Source organism: Fundulus heteroclitus, chromosome 5 (genome assembly GCF_011125445.2).
Source record: "Fundulus heteroclitus isolate FHET01 chromosome 5, MU-UCD_Fhet_4.1, whole genome shotgun sequence".
Lineage (NCBI taxonomy): Eukaryota > Metazoa > Chordata > Actinopteri > Cyprinodontiformes > Fundulidae > Fundulus > Fundulus heteroclitus.
This window is the reverse complement of record NC_046365.1, coordinates 28515421-28537516: the sequence shown is the minus strand read 5'-3', so window position 1 is coordinate 28537516 and position 22096 is coordinate 28515421. Positions and strand designations below refer to the sequence as shown.

The 22096-nt window shown below is 37.9% G+C and overlaps 1 protein-coding gene across 1 annotated transcript in view; it reads left to right on the top strand.

Annotated features, from left to right (window-relative positions):
* The window catches only part of LOC105937061 (voltage-dependent T-type calcium channel subunit alpha-1I), a gene marked incomplete in the record, with an annotated part of 287706 nt that overhangs the window by 231940 nt on the left and 33670 nt on the right, over nucleotides 1-22096 (top strand). The window contains 6 exon segments of the mRNA XM_036137349.1: nucleotides 2835-3027; nucleotides 3864-4015; nucleotides 6693-6802; nucleotides 10414-10547; nucleotides 14441-14511; nucleotides 21975-22053. Coding sequence (XP_035993242.1) covers nucleotides 2835-3027; nucleotides 3864-4015; nucleotides 6693-6802; nucleotides 10414-10547; nucleotides 14441-14511; nucleotides 21975-22053 — 739 coding nt within the window.

The window sequence follows — 22096 nt, the reverse complement described above, 5'->3', positions numbered from 1 at the left end:
ACTTGTACAGGTCTCTTCAGAGTTGTTGTCGATGCTGATGGCATAGGGCAAGAAGGATCTTCTAGGCCTGTGAAGCCTCTGACTGTAGACATGCTGTTGTTGTATAACAGACTGATAAAGAATCTGGGGAGGGGGGGGGGGTCTGTTCTAACTTTTATGAAGAATCCTTCTTTGTATAATAATCTTTAAAGGTTATAGAGGAGTTTCCAGAACAGAACTAGCATTCTTTATCAGCTTTTTGAGCTTTTTTTCACTGGGGTAGCAGCCTCAGAACATTATTGGCTCTGATGGTGCTACCCCAACAGATAATGAAGGAAGAGATTAAACTCCCCACTACAGATAATATAAGATGCGGATCATCTTGCTGTAAACACTGAGGGACCCAAGCTTCCTTTAGAAATACCACCTCCACTTCTTCTCCCAATGCGTAAATAGTGTTTCACTATGGCTGTTTCTCCTGAAATCTACAATCATATTCCTTTTTGTATTCACATTGAGCATTATATGATTCTTTCAACACCATGGCACAAAATGGCCTACCAACTTCCTTTACTCAGCTCCTTGTCCATCTCTGATACACCTTATAACAGTCATCTGAGTATTTCTGCATGACATGAGTCTATCTTGTAGACAGATTCCTGTCTTGCCCGTATGAAGACAAATGGAGCAACGTTCTCAGACTGAATATGAATGGCGAGAAACACAGTCCCCAGTGGTACTTCTGTGTTGTTGACTAATTTGTTGGATACACCCCTTCTTTCTCACACATTGGACTCTGATTGTCAGGTAGTCTTTGATCCAGATAGATGTTGAGGTCTCCCAATTAATCTACTGACAAAGCAAATCAAGCTGAACTGTGTTAAGTGCACCGAGGAGATAAAAAAAAAAAAAACTGCTTTGTCCATGATGCCAGTGGGTTTGTTGAAGCAGGTGTATAAATGGCATCTTCAACTCCAACTCTATGGTAGTTAGCAAACTACAGGGGGTCCTGATATTTGCTTGTTTCCACAGGAAGGTTAACAGGAGTCTCTCTTGGCCTTCCATGATGTGTGCTGTCAGGACAACAGGTCCTTAGTCACTGAGCACTGATGAGTGAGTTTCTGTTAAAACCAGAAAAAAGCAAGAGGTCCCCCGTAGTACTGGAACCTTCTCCTGGGTCAGGCTAAGGTTGAAAAGGTTGGAAAACCCCACAGAGATGATCTACACAGGCCTTTAGGAGTCATGGGCTAACAGTATCTGGACCTGCTTATCATAGTTCTGTCTCTCCAGCTGCTTCTTCATCTGACTTCTAGAGACAGACAAGTGGAAGGGGGCGGCCAGGGGGACATCACTGTCTTCAGATTTGGTTGAAGACAAACTTGTAGCAGCAGAAGGGTCCATGGTCATGGTAGAAGAGGTATAACTGAAAAGCTTGGGTCAAAGACGGGTGAAATGCTGGCTTGGCTGTGGGCAGCAGAGGAGGAGTGCTGAATTTGTTCCTAAAATGAACAAAACAGTTTGTTGATGTCATTTGGCTCTATTCAAACTTCTATCTGCCTGATCCTCTTTCTACGTCAAGCCTGCGATCTTCTTCATCACTGACCACAGATCTCTTATATTGTTTTGCTGAAGATTGCTCTCAAACTTCTTCTTGTACATATTATTGCTGTTGCTTTTCTTGACTAAGTTGCTTTTGTATACTTCTTAATTATTCCTTGTCTCCCTCCCTGAAGGCCTTTTTTTCCTGAAGCTTCTTCAGCTTCCTGTGACCATCTCTTCACAGATCTCCTAATTACAGGTTGCCTCTAACCAAGGGTTTACACACCGAGCAAGGAAAAACAAGATAGTGATCCGATTTGCCTAAAGGAGATCTTGCTTCAGAGATGTTTGAAACCTTGATATTTGCATAAAGCAAAAACATTTTGTTTTCTTTGTTTGTACATGGCAAAGGGGAGGGGCTGCATCATAAGATGAGGAGCTTTTCACTTCAACATAACAATCGAGTCTCAGGTTTTACAGGGGCATGAACTACTGATGGCTATGTGGAAATGTTTGCAGTAGACATCCTTCTTTATTCAAGGCCCTCGCCTGTGAGCTGACTGGGTGTCTTAATACAACAATGCAACTTTTAACAATGGCAAATGGGACTTCTTCAGGGGAAGAATGTTCCTCCTTAAGGCCAAAATAGACACCAGTACCAGACTGTGTATTCCTTTTGTGAAGCCATCTTCACCTAGCATAGCAACATTCTTACCAACATAATGGAAAGACTTGCATCAATGGCAAAATATATTTTTATATAACCAAAATCAGTGGAGCTACTCACTGCTGAGCCTTTTTTTAAACTGTTACTTGTACTTTTGGACAGTTTGGCTAATGAACCTACTTTGATTATCTGATGATCAGCTTTGTTAGTTCCAATGTAGTTTTGCAGTAGTTAAATGTACAACCGTGTGCTATCCAGCAGGGCAAAATACACATACCTGTAACTTTTTTACAGTTGAGAATTCAATCAGGAAAGTACATTTGCTTCTAATATTGACATTTATACACAATTGGTCCTGTTATCTGGTGTATTTTGCACAGCTGGTGTAATTGTTACCCTGTCCTTTTGTAATTACCTGAGAGGCTAATTTTCTTATTTCAGTGTTGTTTTTTCCTCATATCATTTTTGTTTTTAGTATAGATTACTTTATTTTCAGTTACACTTTGGTTAGATAAATATGTCTGATCTTTACCTCCAGCCTATCCATGTTTTTGCTTTCTTACTTCCATGACAAGAACTTTGTCCCCAGTCATTTTACTTATGATTATGTTTGTTTCTCCTTTCTTCTGCCTTCCTCTATTCTCCCTAGCCGATGACCAACAACAATCCATGGATGCTGCTCTACTTCATCTCTTTCCTCTTGATTGTCAGCTTCTTTGTGCTCAATATGTTTGTGGGCGTTGTGGTGGAGAATTTTCACAAATGTCGGCAGCACCAGGAAGTGGAGGAGGCAAGGCGTAGAGAGGAAAAACGGCAGCGTCGCATGGAAAAGAAGAGGAGAAGTAAGAGCTCAAACAAAAAGACAGAGGTACAAGTCAGAAAGTTGGGATTGACAGAGGTTGTGAAGTAGGTGAGATTTTAAGAACTGGTGAGTTTATGAACCAGGGAAGGCAAATAAATGTCAAGATCTCATTGGGGGGGAAATGGCAAGAGGATTGAGATAATTGAAATTAACTCATGTAATAAAATTTTAATTTGACAAAGTGTAGACCGAAAAAGCTAAAATCAGAAGCAAAATAGTTTAAGAATTGTTGAGGACTAGCATCTTCTCAAAAATCGTGATGTTTGAGAACAAAATGTAGTTTAGCAAGTAAGTTATGCAAGCTATAATTAGGTACAGTTATATTGGACTTCAATCTTTGAAAGAGTAACTCCTACTTGCAAATAATTTTGATGGCATGTGATAAAGTCTTCTTATAACATTAATAGAAATGAGTCATTATTTGAACTGATTTAATACCACTTAACCTCCCCCTCAAATTGATCAAACTTATTCTCTTAATATTTGCTCTTAGTGTTTTGTCTGTCTTGCTTTGAATAATTTCCTCTGCTCCTCATTTTCTATATTATTTGCCTAAAATAAACAGTTTGATAAGACTTGTTTGTACCTTGCACAACTTTTGCTATAGTCCTGTTTATCTTCTATAACATCTGCTTGTGAAGAAAGTAGATTATCCTTTTCAAATTTTCTTTAGGTTTTTACTAGTCAACCTCAGTTACATCATATCATTGCTTTCCTTTCCTTTTTATTTCAAATCTTGTATCTGAGCCACGTCTCTCTCTTTTGTTTGTTCTTTTTTACCCTTAACCTGACCTTCTTTTCAATCATGTCATGCAGAGGCCCAGAAATTGCCATACTATTCTTCTTATGGCCGCACCCGCCTGGCCATCCATACGCTGTGCACCAGCCACTACCTGGACCTAGTAATCACCTTCATTATCTGCATTAATGTCATCACTATGTCCCTGGAGCACTACAGCCAACCACAGGTGAACACATTTATTGATTTGGATCGAGAAATGCTGGGTTTTGCAGACTTGGTTAGGACTTATCTGGTGTTGATTGACTGTTGGATCTGTTGCAAACACCTGCTGAAAATGAACAGCTTTTTTTTTTTTTGTTTTTTTTTTTACTTTTGATCCTTGTTTTAAGTTATCCCAGATCTTCATATAAACTTTTTCTACTCTTCCATACCCAATGATTTTGAGATAAGTGGACAATGTATGGGTCTATATGAGTTTAATGTTCTCCTGGTGTCTGTTTTTTAAAGTTTTCTGCATTTTCTTGTTTTCTAAAGAGTCTTACTGATTTTAGGGTTTTCCTGCATTCATATTTGCCATTTAATGTATTCTTATATTAGTTTATGCGTTTGTGTTTAGTTTCCTTTTTAAATTATTTATCTGTTCTGCTGTTTTCTGGTATTAGATATATATCTGTCAGTGCAGAAATTTCCTCTGGATAATATCTGCATATTTTAGTTCAGCTTCCTCTGTGTTAGTCTCCTCCCTCAATTAGCCTTCCTTCATTCTGCCTTAACTGCTTTACGTTTCATTTAATTAGCTGATCTGGTTAATTTGCCATACTCCAGCCCTGTCTGAGTTTATGAGCCCACTGGTTCTCTTTGTTCACCCCTGGATTATTCCCTGTCTGCCCATTACTACCCATCATTCTGCCTGCTATTCTGTCTGCTTTTCTGCCTGTGTTCCATATTCTACTCTTATTGTGCAACTATCTGTAGGTTCTCCATAATTTCATTGTTAAAGAACTAAGTTTTCACTTCTGTGAGTCTCTGTATTTGGATCATCCACAACCAAAACATGACGGAAGAATCCAACCAGTTGAACTCAGCAGAGTGTTTTGCAGAGGAGCGCTTTAATAATGGAATGCCAGAATGAACGTTGCCATGGTGGCCCAGCCTGGCAAAACCTGAAAGTGACATACATGCACATGCTATAGAAGGCAACTCCTCATTTACCTTCTCTTGGTGCAGTGGAGCTGTTGGATGAAGCTGAATAGGACCACCAGGCAGCGTTGTCTAACTTGTTCAATAAGCCACCACCATCTCACCCACAGCTCCAATCCATCTCCATCTCCCCATCTTCACTACTTTTCCCAGAGGGTCTGGTTGACACCTCCACTCTTGTCCTGGCGTGTCCAGATGACTCTTCCAAAGCACCAGAGCCCGCTGCTGGCCACCACAGCACATCAGAGCCCACTCAATGCCTTTGAGCACCAGAGTTTGGGCTTCTCAGCACTTTCAAGCCCAGGTATCTTTTAAAACACCTGCTGCATCTGCAACTGCAGCAGCAGTAGCAACATTTCCTTCGTCCCAGCACCAGTAGTTGAAGACGCTTTGTGTTCTTGTTCCCAAGTTTTCCAAGGAGGGGGAACCGCCTCATATTCCTGTTTTCATGTTCTCTAACGAATGTGTCCAGGTGGACCCGCCTCATGTTCCTGTTTCCAAGTTCTCTTCTGAGGGGGTTCAGGTGGGCATGCTTCTTCTCCCTGTGGCTCCTCTGAGGGTTCCTGTTGCGGCAGTGTTACTCTCCAGGGCTTCTCCAAGGTCCCCAGTGTTCTATGTAACAGTCTTCAGAGCTTGGCTTTGAAACTAGGTTTTCCGTGGGTTCTCCAAATATTTCGGCCGGTTTCCTGTCAAGGTTCTTTAGGGTTTCTCCAATTCCCCTGGTTGAGCTCCAGCCCTCGGCCTCCAGACCTCCTTAGCCTCTGGCCTCCAGAGATCCCAAGCCCCCAATGCTATTCTTCAAGGTTCCTATGTCGCCATCTTCTAGGGTTCCACCATCTACAGCCTCAGCCTTTCTAGTTTGGCGCTCTGAAGTTCTTTTCCTTTTACCCAATGCCCACTAGAACTCTATTTCTCATGTTCTATTATTTTGTGTTATTGGATTTATTTAAATCGTGATTTGGTGTGAAGTCTGTGCATCTTAGTTTATCTTAATTTGTGTTAAGTAGTCTTGCTCTATCAGCTGCTCCATGTTTTCTATTTGATTGATTTGTCATTCTCCAACTATGCCTGAATTCAAAAGCTCAGTGGTTCTATGTGTTTACTGCTGGATTCTTCTGTTGCCTTCCCATTACTACCCGTTATCCTGCATACTATTCACACCATATCCTGTTCTCATTGTGCTGCTATATAACATTTCTCTATCTTTATTTTTAGTTGTCTGATTTTAAGTGCACTAATGCTTTATTTTAATGTAACATCTAACTGATGTTGGAATGTGAATGAAATTACCAAAGATTCTTTAACATGTGGTTCTCCTTTATCTACGCACGAATAAGCTTTAATTGTTTGTTTGGATACCTCATTAATTCCAGATTGGTAAAAATGCTGTGTGTTTCTTCTCTAGAGTCGCATACAATTTACAATTTACATTTTCAATTAAACTTGCATCTATTAAAACAGCTTTGATTATTTGCTCCCACCGTCAAAATGTAATCATCGAACAACAATCCCCCATAACCAGCTGAGATGATATTGTCTTACTTTGTCTCTCTTTCTGGAATTAAAGCATTCAGTAGATAAACAGCAGAACATATAACTGAATGAAATTAACAAAAAAGTCATGACAGAAAATATATGTTAAAGTTTAAATTGTTGTTGTTTTCACTTTCTGTCTTTTTCTCTTAAAACATTTCTGCTTTCAGTCGCTTGAGACTGCCCTGAAATATTGCAACTACTTCTTCACCTCCACCTTTGTGATTGAGGCTTCTCTCAAACTAGTGGCATTTGGCTTCCGGCGATTCTTCAAGGACAGGTAAACATAGCTGTACTACTACTGCACTTTATAGATTGGTGTTCTGTTTTAAAGAAGTCTACAATGTTGAACAAAGCACCTCACTAATAGTTAAATAAAGAAGATGCCTCTGTCCCCTTTGCTCTTTTTAAGGAGAGTTTCCCCAGCATGGGGCAGGTGATACTTTCTATTATTAATACCAGTTTGTCATTGGATATTGTCCCTGCAAGTGTCAGGAATGCTGTGATGCAGCCTCTACTTAAGAAACGTGCCCTCAACCAAACTGTGATAACAAATTTTAGGCCTTTTAAGCTGCCTTTTATATAAAAAGTTGTTCTTCTTCAGTTAAAGCCCTTTTAAAAAGTCTGAAATTTCTTGTAGGTTTTTGAATGTGGTCCTAAATATCAACACAGCACAGGTTTCTAGTGAATGTGTTGTTCCTATTCTGCCTGACGTAAACACTACATTTGATATAGTGGACCACAGTGTTTTTATATATCTTTTACAGCACCAAGTGGGTATTTGTGTTACTGCATTAAATTGGTTCTGATCTTCTTTGACAAATACGTAGAACCATCTAACAGATTTTGAGTCTCCCTCTGCTCCTCTATCCTATGGGGTTCCACAGGGCTTATTTCAAGGTCCCTTGCATTTCACCTTTTGACAGCAGGAGATGGGCACCAGCACCCCTCGCGACCCCACAATGGATAGACATGTTAGAAAATGAATGGATGTATGGATGGATGACGCAACAGATCCAATGGCTGACTTATGCAGTGGATGAATAGTTTGGTTCAGGGCAAGAGTGAGGCAATACACAGGGAGCTATGACTGATAGTCTCAGAAGTGGTTTGTGAGCTGGTAGTGGAACTTGTTGGAGGGTGGACAGGCATGCAATGGTTCGGCAGTGAACAGGGAGCAAGGAGGAGTGCTGGGAGGGCTCTTGAAGTACATGGCCAGGGAGATCTGTTTGTATCCTTCCGAGGAGGCAGTAACAGAGTAAAATCCGGGTGAAGGTCCAATAACCGCACAGGTAGTTTCTGAAAGGGAGAAACATGGATCAGTTACGAGCAGCAAGGAGCAAACCAGACCTCAGTCAGGTTAGCACTCTGGGTGAGCTTATGCCCTGACATCTTCCACTTGACTTCTGCTCCCTTTTATTCTCCACTTGATTGTGGATTATGAGAACCACCTGCTCCCTCCTGGAGATGTTGAGGTCAAATAGCAGAGCTTTAAGTGTTACTGCTCCCACTTTATGAAATAACCTCCCAATTCAGATCAGATGTACCCTTTCACTGTCCACTTTTAAAACTTTTCTAAAAACTCATTTCTATTCTTTGTTTTTTTGGTACAACCTGAAACTTTCTGTTTTTTTTTAGTTTTTAACCCTGTTTTTATTGTTTTACTGAATTTATTCACTGTTCTTATTCCTGCCTCGTCCTTCTTTTAAAGTATAGTCAAACATGAATAATGATTTTAGCCTTTTAGGTTCATAAAGACTTTTGATTTTGTTACTTGTACTGGATTTTGGGACTCTGTCTCTGAAAAACACTTAATAAATCTTTAATTTATTTATTCATCAATCAGAAAAGTGTAAAATATTTTCCAGTTGGCCATTTTTTTAATAAAATAGAAATAAAAGCAAAATTGGTATTCCTTTTACACTTTCTTTCGAAAGTTGCCCATCTCATTTGCTTAAAATGTATAAGTGTAATTAGCTATGTTTACATGCACACAATTTCACGATCGGGTTGAGATTTATCTGGTATAAATAATCAAATTGTACCAATTATATGTGCACACAATCAATTAATCCAATCATAATGTGTGTTTATATGCACCTTACTTTATTCAGAATATAACCACTCTGACATGCGCAGTTATCAAATTCCCTTAAACAAAAAAACACAGAAGAAGAAATACTTCCATCTTTGCTAAACAACAAAAAATAGCTAACAAAGCAATATTATACGAGTTTGTTTGTCTTCCGAGCGCCCAGGTTGAACTTGCACCAGCTTCTAATAAAGGTTATAACGTTACTGAGTAAGCAACAATTTTGAGCTCTTTAAATTCCATATTACCATCTTACATAGTCACTGGTTTTCTTTATTTTACAAGTTGGTAATTTGAGTAAATGACAGTTTGTATTCTTAAAAGTGCAAGTATTGATAGGGTTGCTAACTCTTACTCCCTTGGAGTGACTGGGTCTTCCTGTTTCTCGCTCTCTCACTCTGCCTAGATTAATCTCACTCCAAACTTAGCAATCAGCCACCAACAGTCCAAGCAAAACACCCTGCTGTTTGTGTTAGCTTTTATTTTTTGTGATACCTGGCAAAAAGCATCCTGCTTTCAAAGTGAACATGAGAATAACCTGAATAATAGGAACTCAATGATTCTTCAAGGTTTAGACAATAGGAAATTATTTATGATTCATTGAAACACCCAAGAGCTAAAATTAAGAACAAACTGGCTCAGGTATTACTATACCTTTGTACAAAGTAGTTGGTAGTGTTTGTGCATCTTTTTTAGGGTCATTGGAATAGCTTAAATACGAATTCTGTAAATAGTAATATAATTATTTACCTAAATCAACAACGTCTATCACCCCTCATTCAATACCAAAAGAATACCAAAAAGCCAAGCCCCGATTTTCTGATCACACAAATGGCATTGTCTGAAAACAACACTTATATGATCATAGACTGGTTGGTGGGTTCCTGACTTGCACATGTTATTTTCAGTACTAATGACAATTCTAGGTCCAGTTCCTATTTTTTTTTTTTTTTCCTGTCCGATAGTACCTCAACCAGTCCTTCCAGCAACAGAACAACCCTAAAACATGATGCTGCCAACATTCACAGTTGGAATAATATTCTCAGGCTTGCAAGCTTCTCCCTTCTTCCTCCAAATGTAAAAAATGGTCATTATGCCCAACCACTATTTTTAGAACACATGTCCCAGACCAAAGATATTTGTCCCTGAATGCATTTCATATTTGCAATCCAGCTTTGTATACCAATATGAAAAATCTAGTGCAATTTTCCATTTTATCTTTTTGTTGCAAATACCGTGGCTTAAATGTTTTAATTTTTTTTTTAATACTGCACCCTGGTCCACTACAAACCCAACTCAGAATTTAGCGACCATTATGTAGAGCACTTATGAGTTTGGATTTAACTTGCAGCATTTCTTTTGAAAGTTGCCAGGATCATATTAAATGTTTTGGCTAGTTACTCATTTTATGTAAACGCAAATACGACTAAATACATTTGTAGCCAAATATTTTTGAGACAATACTTTTCATTAGTTATTGAAAATTTCATTCCAGTATTATTAATATTAATGACAGTGTCAGTCTTGCCAGTCAAATGATGGCTAGATGATAGCAATTCCTCTGCCAGGTTGGAGAGTCATGCAAATTATGCACAAAGTTCATGCAGAACATTAATATTCATTGTTAAAATTAGCATAATTCAGGCATTAGTTTCTGAAATCCCAAGTTTCTTTGCTATTCCCTTAATTAGGGAAATCTCTGTTCCTTTCTATGATTAAGGTCTAATTTAACATTTGCCAAGTTGGGTAAAAATCAGGTATTAGAGATGTGTCGTGTGTCTGTGTGTGTGCCTATGTAGGTGGAATCAGCTGGACTTGGCTATAGTGCTACTGTCTGTAATGGGCATCACCCTTGAAGAGATTGAAATCAACGCCTCCCTTCCCATCAACCCTACCATCATCAGGATCATGAGGGTGCTCCGGATAGCACGAGGTATGCCTGAACATTTAGACATTTTTTTTATATCTTTTTATTAAGAGTCTATACAATGCAAAGGCGCAAATACAACACACATTTCACATCTCGAGTTGCTGTATCATTAATAGTAGGTTTATTGCTTCCAAATAATGCCAGTGGATTAGCTGTTCAAAATGCCTCCCATTTGGCACTTCACTTCATCATATTTAGAGGAAATTAAAGCTGCCCCTTTGGGCCCCATCAATGTGCTTTAACTTCCCACCAAAGGGGATAAAGACTAATTACATCAATCTTACTTAATCCTCAGTCTTTTACATTCACCCTTTGCCCTCCACTATGTTTGTCGGGGACTTCTGAGTCAACCCATGGGTAATATTGTAATTATCTTGCAGCGTTTAGTAGTAATTTCGAAGCAAGAGGGGCATTTGACCGTGCCAGGACTACAAGTGACTTTCAGTCTTTTTTTATGCTAATAATTGTTGCACGGTATGAACTCTGGAAAATCTTCTTTTACTTCTGACAATAATTTTAAAATTTACCAGTTCTTCCCTCATGTTGTCTGAATTTCCTGACTACATCAAACAACACAAAAAATGTAAGACTCAGAGAATGATTATACTAAATTTATTATTCATTCAATCTACTCTTTTTTTATTCTTATTGTTTTTAATTTAATTCCAACTTCTGTAGCAGGAAATTTATTTGTAATTTGTAATACTCAACAATGTAAAATATTTACCGGAACCTTTATTTAGAAACCGATGTCCAGTTGCATCAGAAACTTCAAAACTAACAAAGAATTAGTCTAAAAGAACTAGTAGTCTTGAGTGATTTTATCACTAGACACATCAAACAGCACAATCATCTCGAACAGTTTTGTCTTATGTAAGCGAAGCACAGCTGACAACAGCTCCAGTATTTTCCGGCTGTCGACTTCACAGCCAAACAAATACAGAGCCCTGACATTTAAGCTCTGCCAAGCCTAGCCGACTCTGCCAGTGACTGAAGACTAATATTGAAGTCATCATTTACAGACCTAATATTGAAATCATTTATAGCAATCCTTCCACACAGGCTCCACCAGTCTGAGAGGAAAAGCATAACTTTAGGTTTGGAATCCCTTCAATGCCTTGCTCCCCCTTTCTGGATTGATTTTAGGATTTCTGTTGCTTACTTTGAAGTCTTAAATAGATTGGCATATTTTATTTGATAATCAGAATACAAACCAAGAAAGTGGAGGAACAACCAGTTCCTCTAAAACCTACCAGAATTGAGATGGAAACATAAATGTGATTAGACCTCTGCAGTGTCTTCCCTGTCATCAATTGAAACTCATTGATATGCACACAGCTTGGACACAGTTTTAAATCATCTATGCAAATGGTTACATTTTATATTACTGTAACCAGTAACAAACTTCCTTTTAGTGACATTGAAAATCCTTAATTTGTAATTAAAAAGCTCTTGATAAATACAATGGAACTAAAATCTGTAAGAAACAAACTTAATAATAATATAAAAATAATATATTCTCAAAATACACAACTACTTACTGTATATTAACTGTAACACACAAAGGTTGTAACATAATAAATCAGAAAGAGCTATGTGTTCCTCCCCCCATAACACCTGAAAAGTGTATTTCATTGATACATTATGACACAAAAACTATTTTGGTGTCACATAACCTATTGATTTTATAGTGTTTTCAAAAGAACAATTTTCAGAGCCGGGGGAAACTGAGACAGATGTGAAAAGAAAGCATAAAAACAGCTTCACTGTTATTTTGTTTTTACTACAAAAACTGACTGCAGTCATGTGTCAAGTAGGCCTCTGTGCGTGTGTGTATATATATATATAAATCCTGTTTTAAATCCAACTCTCATTTACACCTTTGAGCAGCCAGCTCCTGTATCTTCACCTTAAAGAAATTAATTCAGATAATGTTCCTGTTGCTTTTAGCATTGGGCAACTTCAAATAAGTAATTAATAAATGCCTAGTACAGTCTAACTGAGAGTTATACTGTCAGGATTTGTTTTTGATGAACCCAGAACCACACACACAGGACTAAAGTTGAGGAGTTTTATTGACAGGTTTGATGGGATGGTGGGTGATGTAACCAGTAATCCAGGAATACACAGGTACAGGGGTGCAGATGAAGGCAGGAGCTGACAGCCTGGAGAGAGAGAGTCCAAACGAAGCAGGGAGGCTTGGCACTGGGCAGAGCTTTCTCAGAGTGGCTAGTCAGGTTAGAAGTTCTCAGGAGACACCAGGACAAAAGGCAGAGCTTCACCAGGAACTAGCAGAATAAACAAAGTCTTTCAGAGAGACTGGCAGGACTGACCTTAAATGAGAAAGCAAATCAAATCAAATCTTCCAAAGCAAAAAACGAGGACTGGCATGGAGAGGGTGTAGAACGACGACGGACCGGCAAAGCAGTGACAGCAGAGTGAGGCTTAAGTAGTGAGGCTGGCAGGTGAAATGAGTCTGGCTAATTAGTGGCTGGCAGGTGTGACTAACTGCAGTGGAAGGGAAGGCTGAAGTGAGGGGAAGGAGAAACTAAAAACAATAAATAAAGTCAAACCCTAACTAAAACTAAAACAAGGTGGAAAAACCGAAAACCAATGGCAACAAAAGCCAAATCAAAACTAAACCATGACATATCCTGCCATTAATATCCATGCTTTATGGTAGCTACTAAATCAATTGTTTGTTTTCCATATCATAAAGTATTAGCCTATATTCATTATTTATGTTCTTTGGTGCTAAGAGGTAGGATAAACTCAATTGTAAAAATGTATTTTAAGTTATGTAATGTTTAAGCCTATTAACCTGCTTGCAAAATGAATAGTGTCGGTATTTGCGCATTCACAAATCTCTTCTACCGCTTCGGCTTTAATCGTTGGCGTCCGAACCAAAAATGGTTTGGGCCAATCACATTGTGGTATTGTGGTTTAAGGCAGGACCAGTTGTGAGGAAAGCAAGAGCATCTGAGCCCACAGCTGAACCTACATAAACATGGCAACGCAGGAGGATGCACGCGTAACTCCTGCTATCACATCTGTTCTGTTAGAATCCACAAGTTTATCTTTGATAGAAGAACAGCATGAAGTGCCTTCACTAGCTTACCTTCCTGTGGCTTCTCATGATGTCTACAGCTTCATTTTAATATGATACCGAGATTGGCTAAAACTATCCTTTGGTAGGCGGGCACTAGGTGTCGCTTTCTCCAAACGGATTTGATGGGAGTAGTCCTAGATTGATAATGCGCAGAACTAAGAGTGATACACATTATCAATCTGGCTGGCCAGGTTCTAAGTCTATGGCTACCATGCTTGCAAAAAGAGATTTGTTGCATTTTTAAACGAATAAAAATATATGTCCCTAAGTTCAAATCAGAATCATAAAGCAGTCTCCATTTTTATTAAGGCTTTATAGAGATACTTTTGCAGAAAAACACAGATTCTACACGTATATACACATTCTTACTATTGCCTATGTTTAGAGGAGTATGCATCCCAGGAAGTTATACTTTCTGTGCAGTTGCTGATGCTTAATACACATGTGATTTTCTCTCTGCTGCTGACCATGGTGGCATCCTTATCTATTCAGAAATTGGACCCCTGGGAACAGCAGAGGGTGTCCAGTGTGCAATCCAGAAACATTTTCACCCCTATTGATCCTTTCTGCTGCTCTTTCTTGTTCACTGTCTATCTCTAATGTGTCTTGATTACTCAGCTCTATCTGAGGTGTGGTTTTGTCTCTAGTGTTCTGTTCCACCTTATTTCTTTCAATACTTCTGCTGCACCGCTTTTCACTCTTTTCCAAAGTGTCTTGAAAATTCTATTATAATTGGGTAGTTTGTCCTGTGGCCGAAGTTGTCTTATCCTCTGCAATCTCTTCCCAGTGCTGAAATTACTGAAAATGGCAACCGGCATGAGGGCCCTGCTTGACACAGTGGTCCAGGCTCTTCCTCAGGTATGTGTCATCACACATACACACACCTTAGGATCCTCCCTTACCTTATCAAAAGAACACCCTGGAGTTAATTAACATTTGCTAAATGATAAATGGCCAGAATCTGTGACTGGTCCAAGAGAATTACTGACATTCAGGAAGTCAGGTTATGGGAAAGTTTTTCTCCCTAATGTCATGAAAGTCTCCTGGCTTTGAGCTTTTTCTCAGATTTTTTTGTGTGAAAAAAAGGCTTTTGTGTTGCATAAATTTAAGGTTTTTTATTCCCAAAGCTATTAATAAGACAAGAGCAGCTTAGGTTTTGTACTCTCTCAGTGCACAAAAGACCCAGCACTCAAGCATTCTTTCGTTTTCAAGTATTTTTACGTATGAAAGTATTTGGACAATGGCTAATTTTTAGCCCCTAAGCTTGACTGAAACGTGTCGAGTTGGCTTGCGTGGCTGACTTTTAGCTTTAATGATGGAATCTTCACATAAAGTTTGAAGGAAGGGAATAAAAATTATACAGCTGCAACAAGTGAGAGCGTGAATATATCTACTTCAGTGAGTTATTAAAGATCTTTAGTTTATATTTATCTTTTAATCATTTTCTTGTGTAGAATCTCCCTCACCATCTGTTTTCTCTGCTGTCTCTGTGGTATTTTGCTTTATCTTGGTTAAAGCAACATTCTGTTTTTTTTTTGTTTTTTTTTCAAATTCCAAATCCTGACTTATGAGAAGTTATGTTTAAACCCTGAAGCATTAATAATTTTCAGAACAGATTAAGTAGTAACAGAGTGATGAACATTTTATTTATATCTGTCAAAAGAAAGCAATGTGGACAAAATGTCTCAAATGCAGACAAAGGGTGGGACGTGTGCAGGCTGATTTAAAATAAAACTTCAATAATTAATGATGATTATCTAAAACAGGCATTTACTATGCCTCAACATCACTAGGGGGTAAAATGTTTCAGCTATCCATCTACACGCTCATCACAACAGTTTGCTGGCCCATTCCCCCTCACAGAACTGGTGTAACCGAGTCAGGTTGCTTGCGTTCACCTTTTCCACTGGAACTGTAACCAGAGCTGTCTGACGGCCACTCAAAAACATTAATTTTGTTGTCCTTTAGACTCTTTGAAACTACTTTAATGGTATGCCAATGGTTGTTGCGCATTTGAAAAACCCATTTGTGCCACAGCCTTGATTTTCTGGTTGATTTCTTAATGTGTTACATACATATTTACACAAAATGTTTATACCACATGATCCCATTTCTCTTCTGTTAACCAGTCCCTCCACCGGTTCTGTCTAGCAGGACAGCCCTGGAACATAATGCTGCCAATCTTCACAGTTAAGATGATAGTCTCAGCCTGGCCTCCTCCTTTTTTCCTCCAAATGTAAACATGTTCGGTAAAGCCAAACCATATCATTATAGTTTTATCATAACATGGGATATGTCTCCCAGACCTAAGATCCTGACCGCACTTGCAACTTGTAATCTGGCTTTTTTGTTGTTTTAGATTAATGGCTTCTTCCTCTCTAAGTGACCTTTCAGCCAATGTCAGCACATGACTCATTGTGGATAAAAACACTTATCAGCTTGAGCAAACATTCTCACAAGGTCTTTTGCTTTGTTCAGGGGATGATACGCACGTTTCACACAGAAATATCTTCATCACTGGGACACAGATTCTGTATCCTTAGGGAAAAGAATTATGATTGGACATTCCCATGCTGTTTATACTTGTTTACAGTAGTTTGTACTTATGGACCACCCGCAAGAATTTAGAAAGTGTACCCAAACATAAACCAGGAAAAAAAAAGATTTTTCATTGTCAGGCATTAAGCAAACTGAAACAACTTTGTTTATCCTATCGGACCGGAAACATGAAACATTGGTTACAACTGTATATATTGATCAAATATCATCAGACAAATTTAACACCAAACCTAAACTAATTTATTATTTCTTCAGAAGGTTTTATATTATGTCAGATTTGCATTCTTATGTGAAACACCATTTGGTCCAATTGACTCTAATGATATGTTAAGTATTATGATTAACACTGAACAGAACTGAAAACAACAATACACCAGAGTACAGCCACTAGTAGACATTTTGCAATTAGTCAAATTACATTATTTCAATTGTGACTATGTTATAGTGAAATTGGACATTTTCATTGGCTGTCAATATGTTTACAGAGATACTTGAGCTGGATATGAAAAGGTGCTTGGTGTGTATGATGACTCATAGCAGTCGACTCAGAGAGTCTGGCTCAGAGAAATGGAAAATACAATTGGTTCCCAAATGGAAGCTCAGTGGTCTAGCTCCTCGCTTCACCCTGAATATACATCAGTGTTCTTGAGCAGAGCACTGAATATTTGGTTGACCTTGATGATTTCATTTTAAGGAAATAAAACTCTGTCTACAAAGTATGACATGCATGTGTAGTAGAGGTTTTAGATTCTTCCCAAAATGTTCAACAACAAAATTGGGATAATTTTATTTTCTGACAGGAAATGGAACAAACATCTTAGATATTCATGCAATGTGAAAGGAGAGTCCATTTTGAAAAAAAAAAAAAAAAAAAAAAAACGTTTGAAAGTTATTTATATCCTTCTCAATAATCATTGGAAAAAAATATGTAGTGGCATTACAGCACTTAAAAGCATCTCCTTACTGCTGACCAGCTGTTTTCATGTTTATATTGATATTTTGATATTTTGCTATGTGATGGGCTCTAAGTCTTCAAGGTTGGAAGTCCTCCTCTCCTTCACCCTAATTTTTAGCTTTCTCCACAGATTCTCTATCAGATACAAGTTAGCACTCTCAGTTGGGCACTTATTAACATTCATATTTCTTCCAGTCAAAACAATTGTGTTAGTAAAATTAAATTTATTCCAAACTCAAGAGTGTAAATAATTTTGGGCTTGTTGTATGATATTTTTGAATATTAGAAGCCTAAAATTAGTGATTTATAGATATGACACTGCCTTGCAAACTTCCACCCTTTTTGATCCCAAGTAAACACACAAGATCAATTAGATATTGCATGCCTGCAAAACATTTGTGATAATTAGAAATTAAATTAGAAATTAGAAATTAAATTATTTATTTAAAATTGCTTATTATCATTTGCGTCTAGAAGCTCCATTATGGCCGCTGACCAGATTTTTTACCCCAACAGTGAACTATGTATTAGTGGAGGACTAGTAAAATTAAAATGATGCCTGCAGAGGTAAAATGTATCTGATTTTTTTAAAAAGCCGAGATAAAGTCCCAAAACCAATTTTATGAAAAAAAAAATTACTTATTTCACTCAAATAGTGGCAACATGAAATGACACATCATTATTATTACTCTAAAATCTCACTGAAGTGTAATCAGCCTTGCTGCAGACAACATAAAACTTACATTTGGTTATTTGTCCTCTTTTTCAAGCATTTTGAAGGCCTGCATTCATGCTTTTTCTGAATACATTAAAAAAAGAACTGGAGTTGGTTCTTTAAAACAGCTCTTTATGAAAAATACTACTAATGGATTTTTGCCATTTCATTTTTTATTACTATTATTTGAACAACATCATTTTCTGATGCATTGAAGTCATTTTTTTTTACAAAAAACATTTTTCTACAACACACAGCATCATAAATCACATATTAAAAAATAATACATAAGACAAAATTCCTTCTAGTACAGGTGAGTGACCAATGACCAGAAATTTTGTACAATAAAACCATGTATCTAACATTACAAAAATGCTTTCAGTTAATTATTTAGAACCTAAAATACCTTATCTCAAAAAGTATTAGTCAAATGCTTGCGTTGTTTTTTAATGTTTCTTTTTTTTTTTTTTTTTTTCGTGGAACATCCTTACTGGCCGTGGTGGAGCCAGAAAATGCTTCTAAGTGTGGTCAGACTGAGACCATTGCTCACTGAGTGGTGGCCAGAAAGCTGGTCTTACGTTTATTTTTGTGGATTAAACAGGAGTTCTTTGTCAGTCTCTCATCATATAGAAGACTTATAGATTACTTTCTGAGACACATGACTAACTTTTCCTTCTCCCCCATAATTCATAACAAAAGGACACCAAAACTAGTTCTGAAAAATAATCAATTATATCATCTTTCATGTTAGTATATCACCAATATACATCACTGTATTGTCATGGCCATTCATCCATCCATCCATTCTCCCAGATATCCATCCAGACATCCCTCTCTTTAGTGATATCCTCCATCTCATTCTCAAGAATCCCGAGGCATTCCCAGGCCAGACAGGGCATGCATTTCCTCTGGCAAGTTCTGGGTTTTCCCTGGTTTTTCCTCCCAGTGGAACATCGCCAGAAACCCTCCAAAGGGAGGCACTCAGCGCCATCCTGATTAGATGCCCAAACCACCTCAACTGACTTCTTTTGATGTGAAGAAGCAAGGGCTGTACTTTGAGCTCCCCGCAGATAAAAAGGCTCCTCACCCTATCTTAGCTGAGCCGGGCCACCAACTGAAGGAAGATCATTTTGGCCACTTGTATCTGGGATCGCACAGTTTTGGTCACAATCCATATCCCATGACCACTGGTGAGAGTCAGACTTAAATCAAGAGCTTTGATCATTTTTGCTCTGCTCTGTCTTTACCTCAACAGGCTCAGAGCAACATGGTCAGTTTATGGATAATAGACTAACAAGTAAAATGTTAGAAAACAAAAAACAGCTTTCAGATCAAGTTTTGGCATGCTTTTGTCAGGGATATTGTGGAAGGGTACTTGAATGTGACCTTGTGTGACAAAATCTGCACAACCTTGATGCAGGTAAAGACTGCCAATGACACCAGAAAGACTAACATTATAAACATCCATAGTATTACTAAACAAAACAAAAACGATCTGACACTGTTATTTTTTTTTTTAGCTGTGATGCAAAGAAGACAATTAATGACCCATTTGAATATAGGAAATAAAAAAGCACTCCTTTTAACTTATCTCAGAGTTTGAGAAATGAGACAGATTGCACTGTGCTCCACAAAGTCCTTTTCTAGTTGGTGCCTTCACTGATCTTGTGAATGCGAAACAAAACTACTACTTCTATTATAATTGTGTCAGTGGTTAGCAAACAATTTGAGAGTATTACTGCTGCCACCATCTGCTTTGGAGGAGAACTTTCTGTTTTTGGGGTACGCTGAGCTGGTGAATTTGTTATTCTCATGGGAACAAATAATTATTTGGCTAGGGAGGCTGCAGGAATGGCCAAAGACTGGTTTAGGTGGTCATGGTCATCCCTTGCCACCCCCTGGCTCTGCCCCTGCCACTAGGCATAGACCATTAGCATACTCTTATAGAATAATAAATTGACTAAAAATTTGACAGTTTCACACCATTGTGATATTAACAAAAACGTTTTCAGCAACATACAGTTGCATCCGAAACATTACAATATGTATTCCAATGAGGCTCTTGTGTGAGATTACAAGTATTTATTAAAAATAGCAACATTTAGACAGATATTAAACATACTTTTCATTAATCCAACATTTCTGTATTTAGAAATGCATTTCTTATTGGGCCGATATAATATTCTAATCTCATAGTACCACCACGTAAAGTTTAGCTACTAGGGGTGCTAGACTTGTGACTTCCATGTTTTTTATCGCCCCTAAAAGCCACTGGCAGCAGTGGAATATCGCAAAATTAAACAGGCTGTTTTGGAATCTGTTAACAGACCATTTTGGACCAGCAGATTTAGAAGTCATTGAGTTACTTGTAAAGAGAAGGCCACATTCACCCCTCTAAATTAAATCTTACATCAGATGACCAAAAATATGTCTGATCAGGTGTTTAGGCAATCTTAGCTCCGACGGTCATGCCCTAGAATGGGTCATGTGACCTAGAGAAGCGCTTTAAGTCACATGACCCAATCAAAGACAGATCCAGCCACGTGTTTATGAGAAGGACAGCCCACACGGAACATCGACACGCACCAAGTGCTGAAAAACAAATTTCATACATCTCAAATTAAACTAATACTGGGTCACAATCTACATGGTGCTGCTTTAAATCTTGTGTTTTCAAGCAGAAAATTTGCATAATTAACAAATAAAGGCTTGAAAACATCAGTCTGTGTGTAATTAATCTATATTATGTGTGGTAAAATGGTGTACTTGGCTGATAAATTGGTATGCACCTCATAGGTTGCCAACTGTAGATCCAACTGAGTGTTACTTTGACGAGAGAGGAGGGTGCAGCTCCTTTGGTTTCTACATCACAACTGATTTTGTATTTATAACCAGAAGTATTTCCCAACTGCCAGAGTTGTGTTTTTTTGTCAGATTACATCAAACTTTTGTTATAGTATTCCTATCCATTAGAACCTGTGCTTTAAACGTTTAACTGGGAGCAATAGAAAAGCAAATAGCTGTTAGTATATGTTTCTAATTTAAAGTAACTCTTATTTCAAATATTCGCATTGATGATGTTATCACAAATTCACCAACTGTAGCATAATATTAAGCATGAATTATATGAACCGTCTTTTGCATCCAAATGAATATTATTTTCCCTTTATAAATGTAGGATTAAGCCTTATTTTTAAAACATTCTAACTAATTAATTAAAAAAGTTAAATCTGATCAAAGTAGGTGTGTTGGCAACAGAAATTAGACATTTGTTTTTACAGTTTAAGCTTGCCTCTCACCAGCTTTAATACAATATTGGTGTTAGGGAGTCTTGCAGCACTGTATTTTCTTCCCTGTGGTGTGTTTTTATTCTCATCCCAAAGGAACAAAAGCCATCAGATTGGTTTGAGTTACTTGCCGCAAACTGCTCCAGGCGTCCCATGTGCATCTCTCCAAGTATTTTAGTGCTGCTTCCTTCATTATTTCCTGCCATGCTTCTCTTTCATCCTTTCCTTCAGTGACGACTGTACATATTCAGAAGCAACCCACTGGCTTCCCTGTGAAGTGACTTAGCTAATGGTGTGCTCCTAGTGCCTGCTATTGCACTTCAGGGGGTTCCTTATCTATTTGGTTTGCATATCTCCATTTGGAAATGCTTAGAAACCTTCCAAGGATGAATTCCCAGACTTTTTATTTTCTCTATGAAGCTAATTTATTAGCCTTGACTCATCTGTGCGTGTGTGATTGCTCATATTTAAACCGGTGCTTAGATTGCCTATTTTTAACAAATTTTCTTGTTTTAAGGGGTCTAAATGCCAATGACAACACAACAAACATGCATATGCAGTGAGAGGTTTCTGTGATAATTCAAAAAAAGATTAAAATAGCACTTTTTCTAGGTTTATGAACCTAAATGTCAAATTTTGGCCTTCATGTTTCTCATGTACGGTTTAAAAAGTTCTCACTCTGTCTTTTGTATAATCAGCTGAATTCAATTCTAATGTGCCTACTTATATGTATGACTATTTACTCTGCATGGTTTACCTGAAATGTATATAACTGTTTGTTATATGACATATTTCTATGCTCCAGGTGGGAAACTTAGGTCTGCTCTTCATGCTGCTGTTTTTCATCTATGCTGCTCTTGGAGTGGAACTATTTGGAGAGCTTGGTATGTTTTTCAGTTAATATATACTTTATACTTTATTATCCTA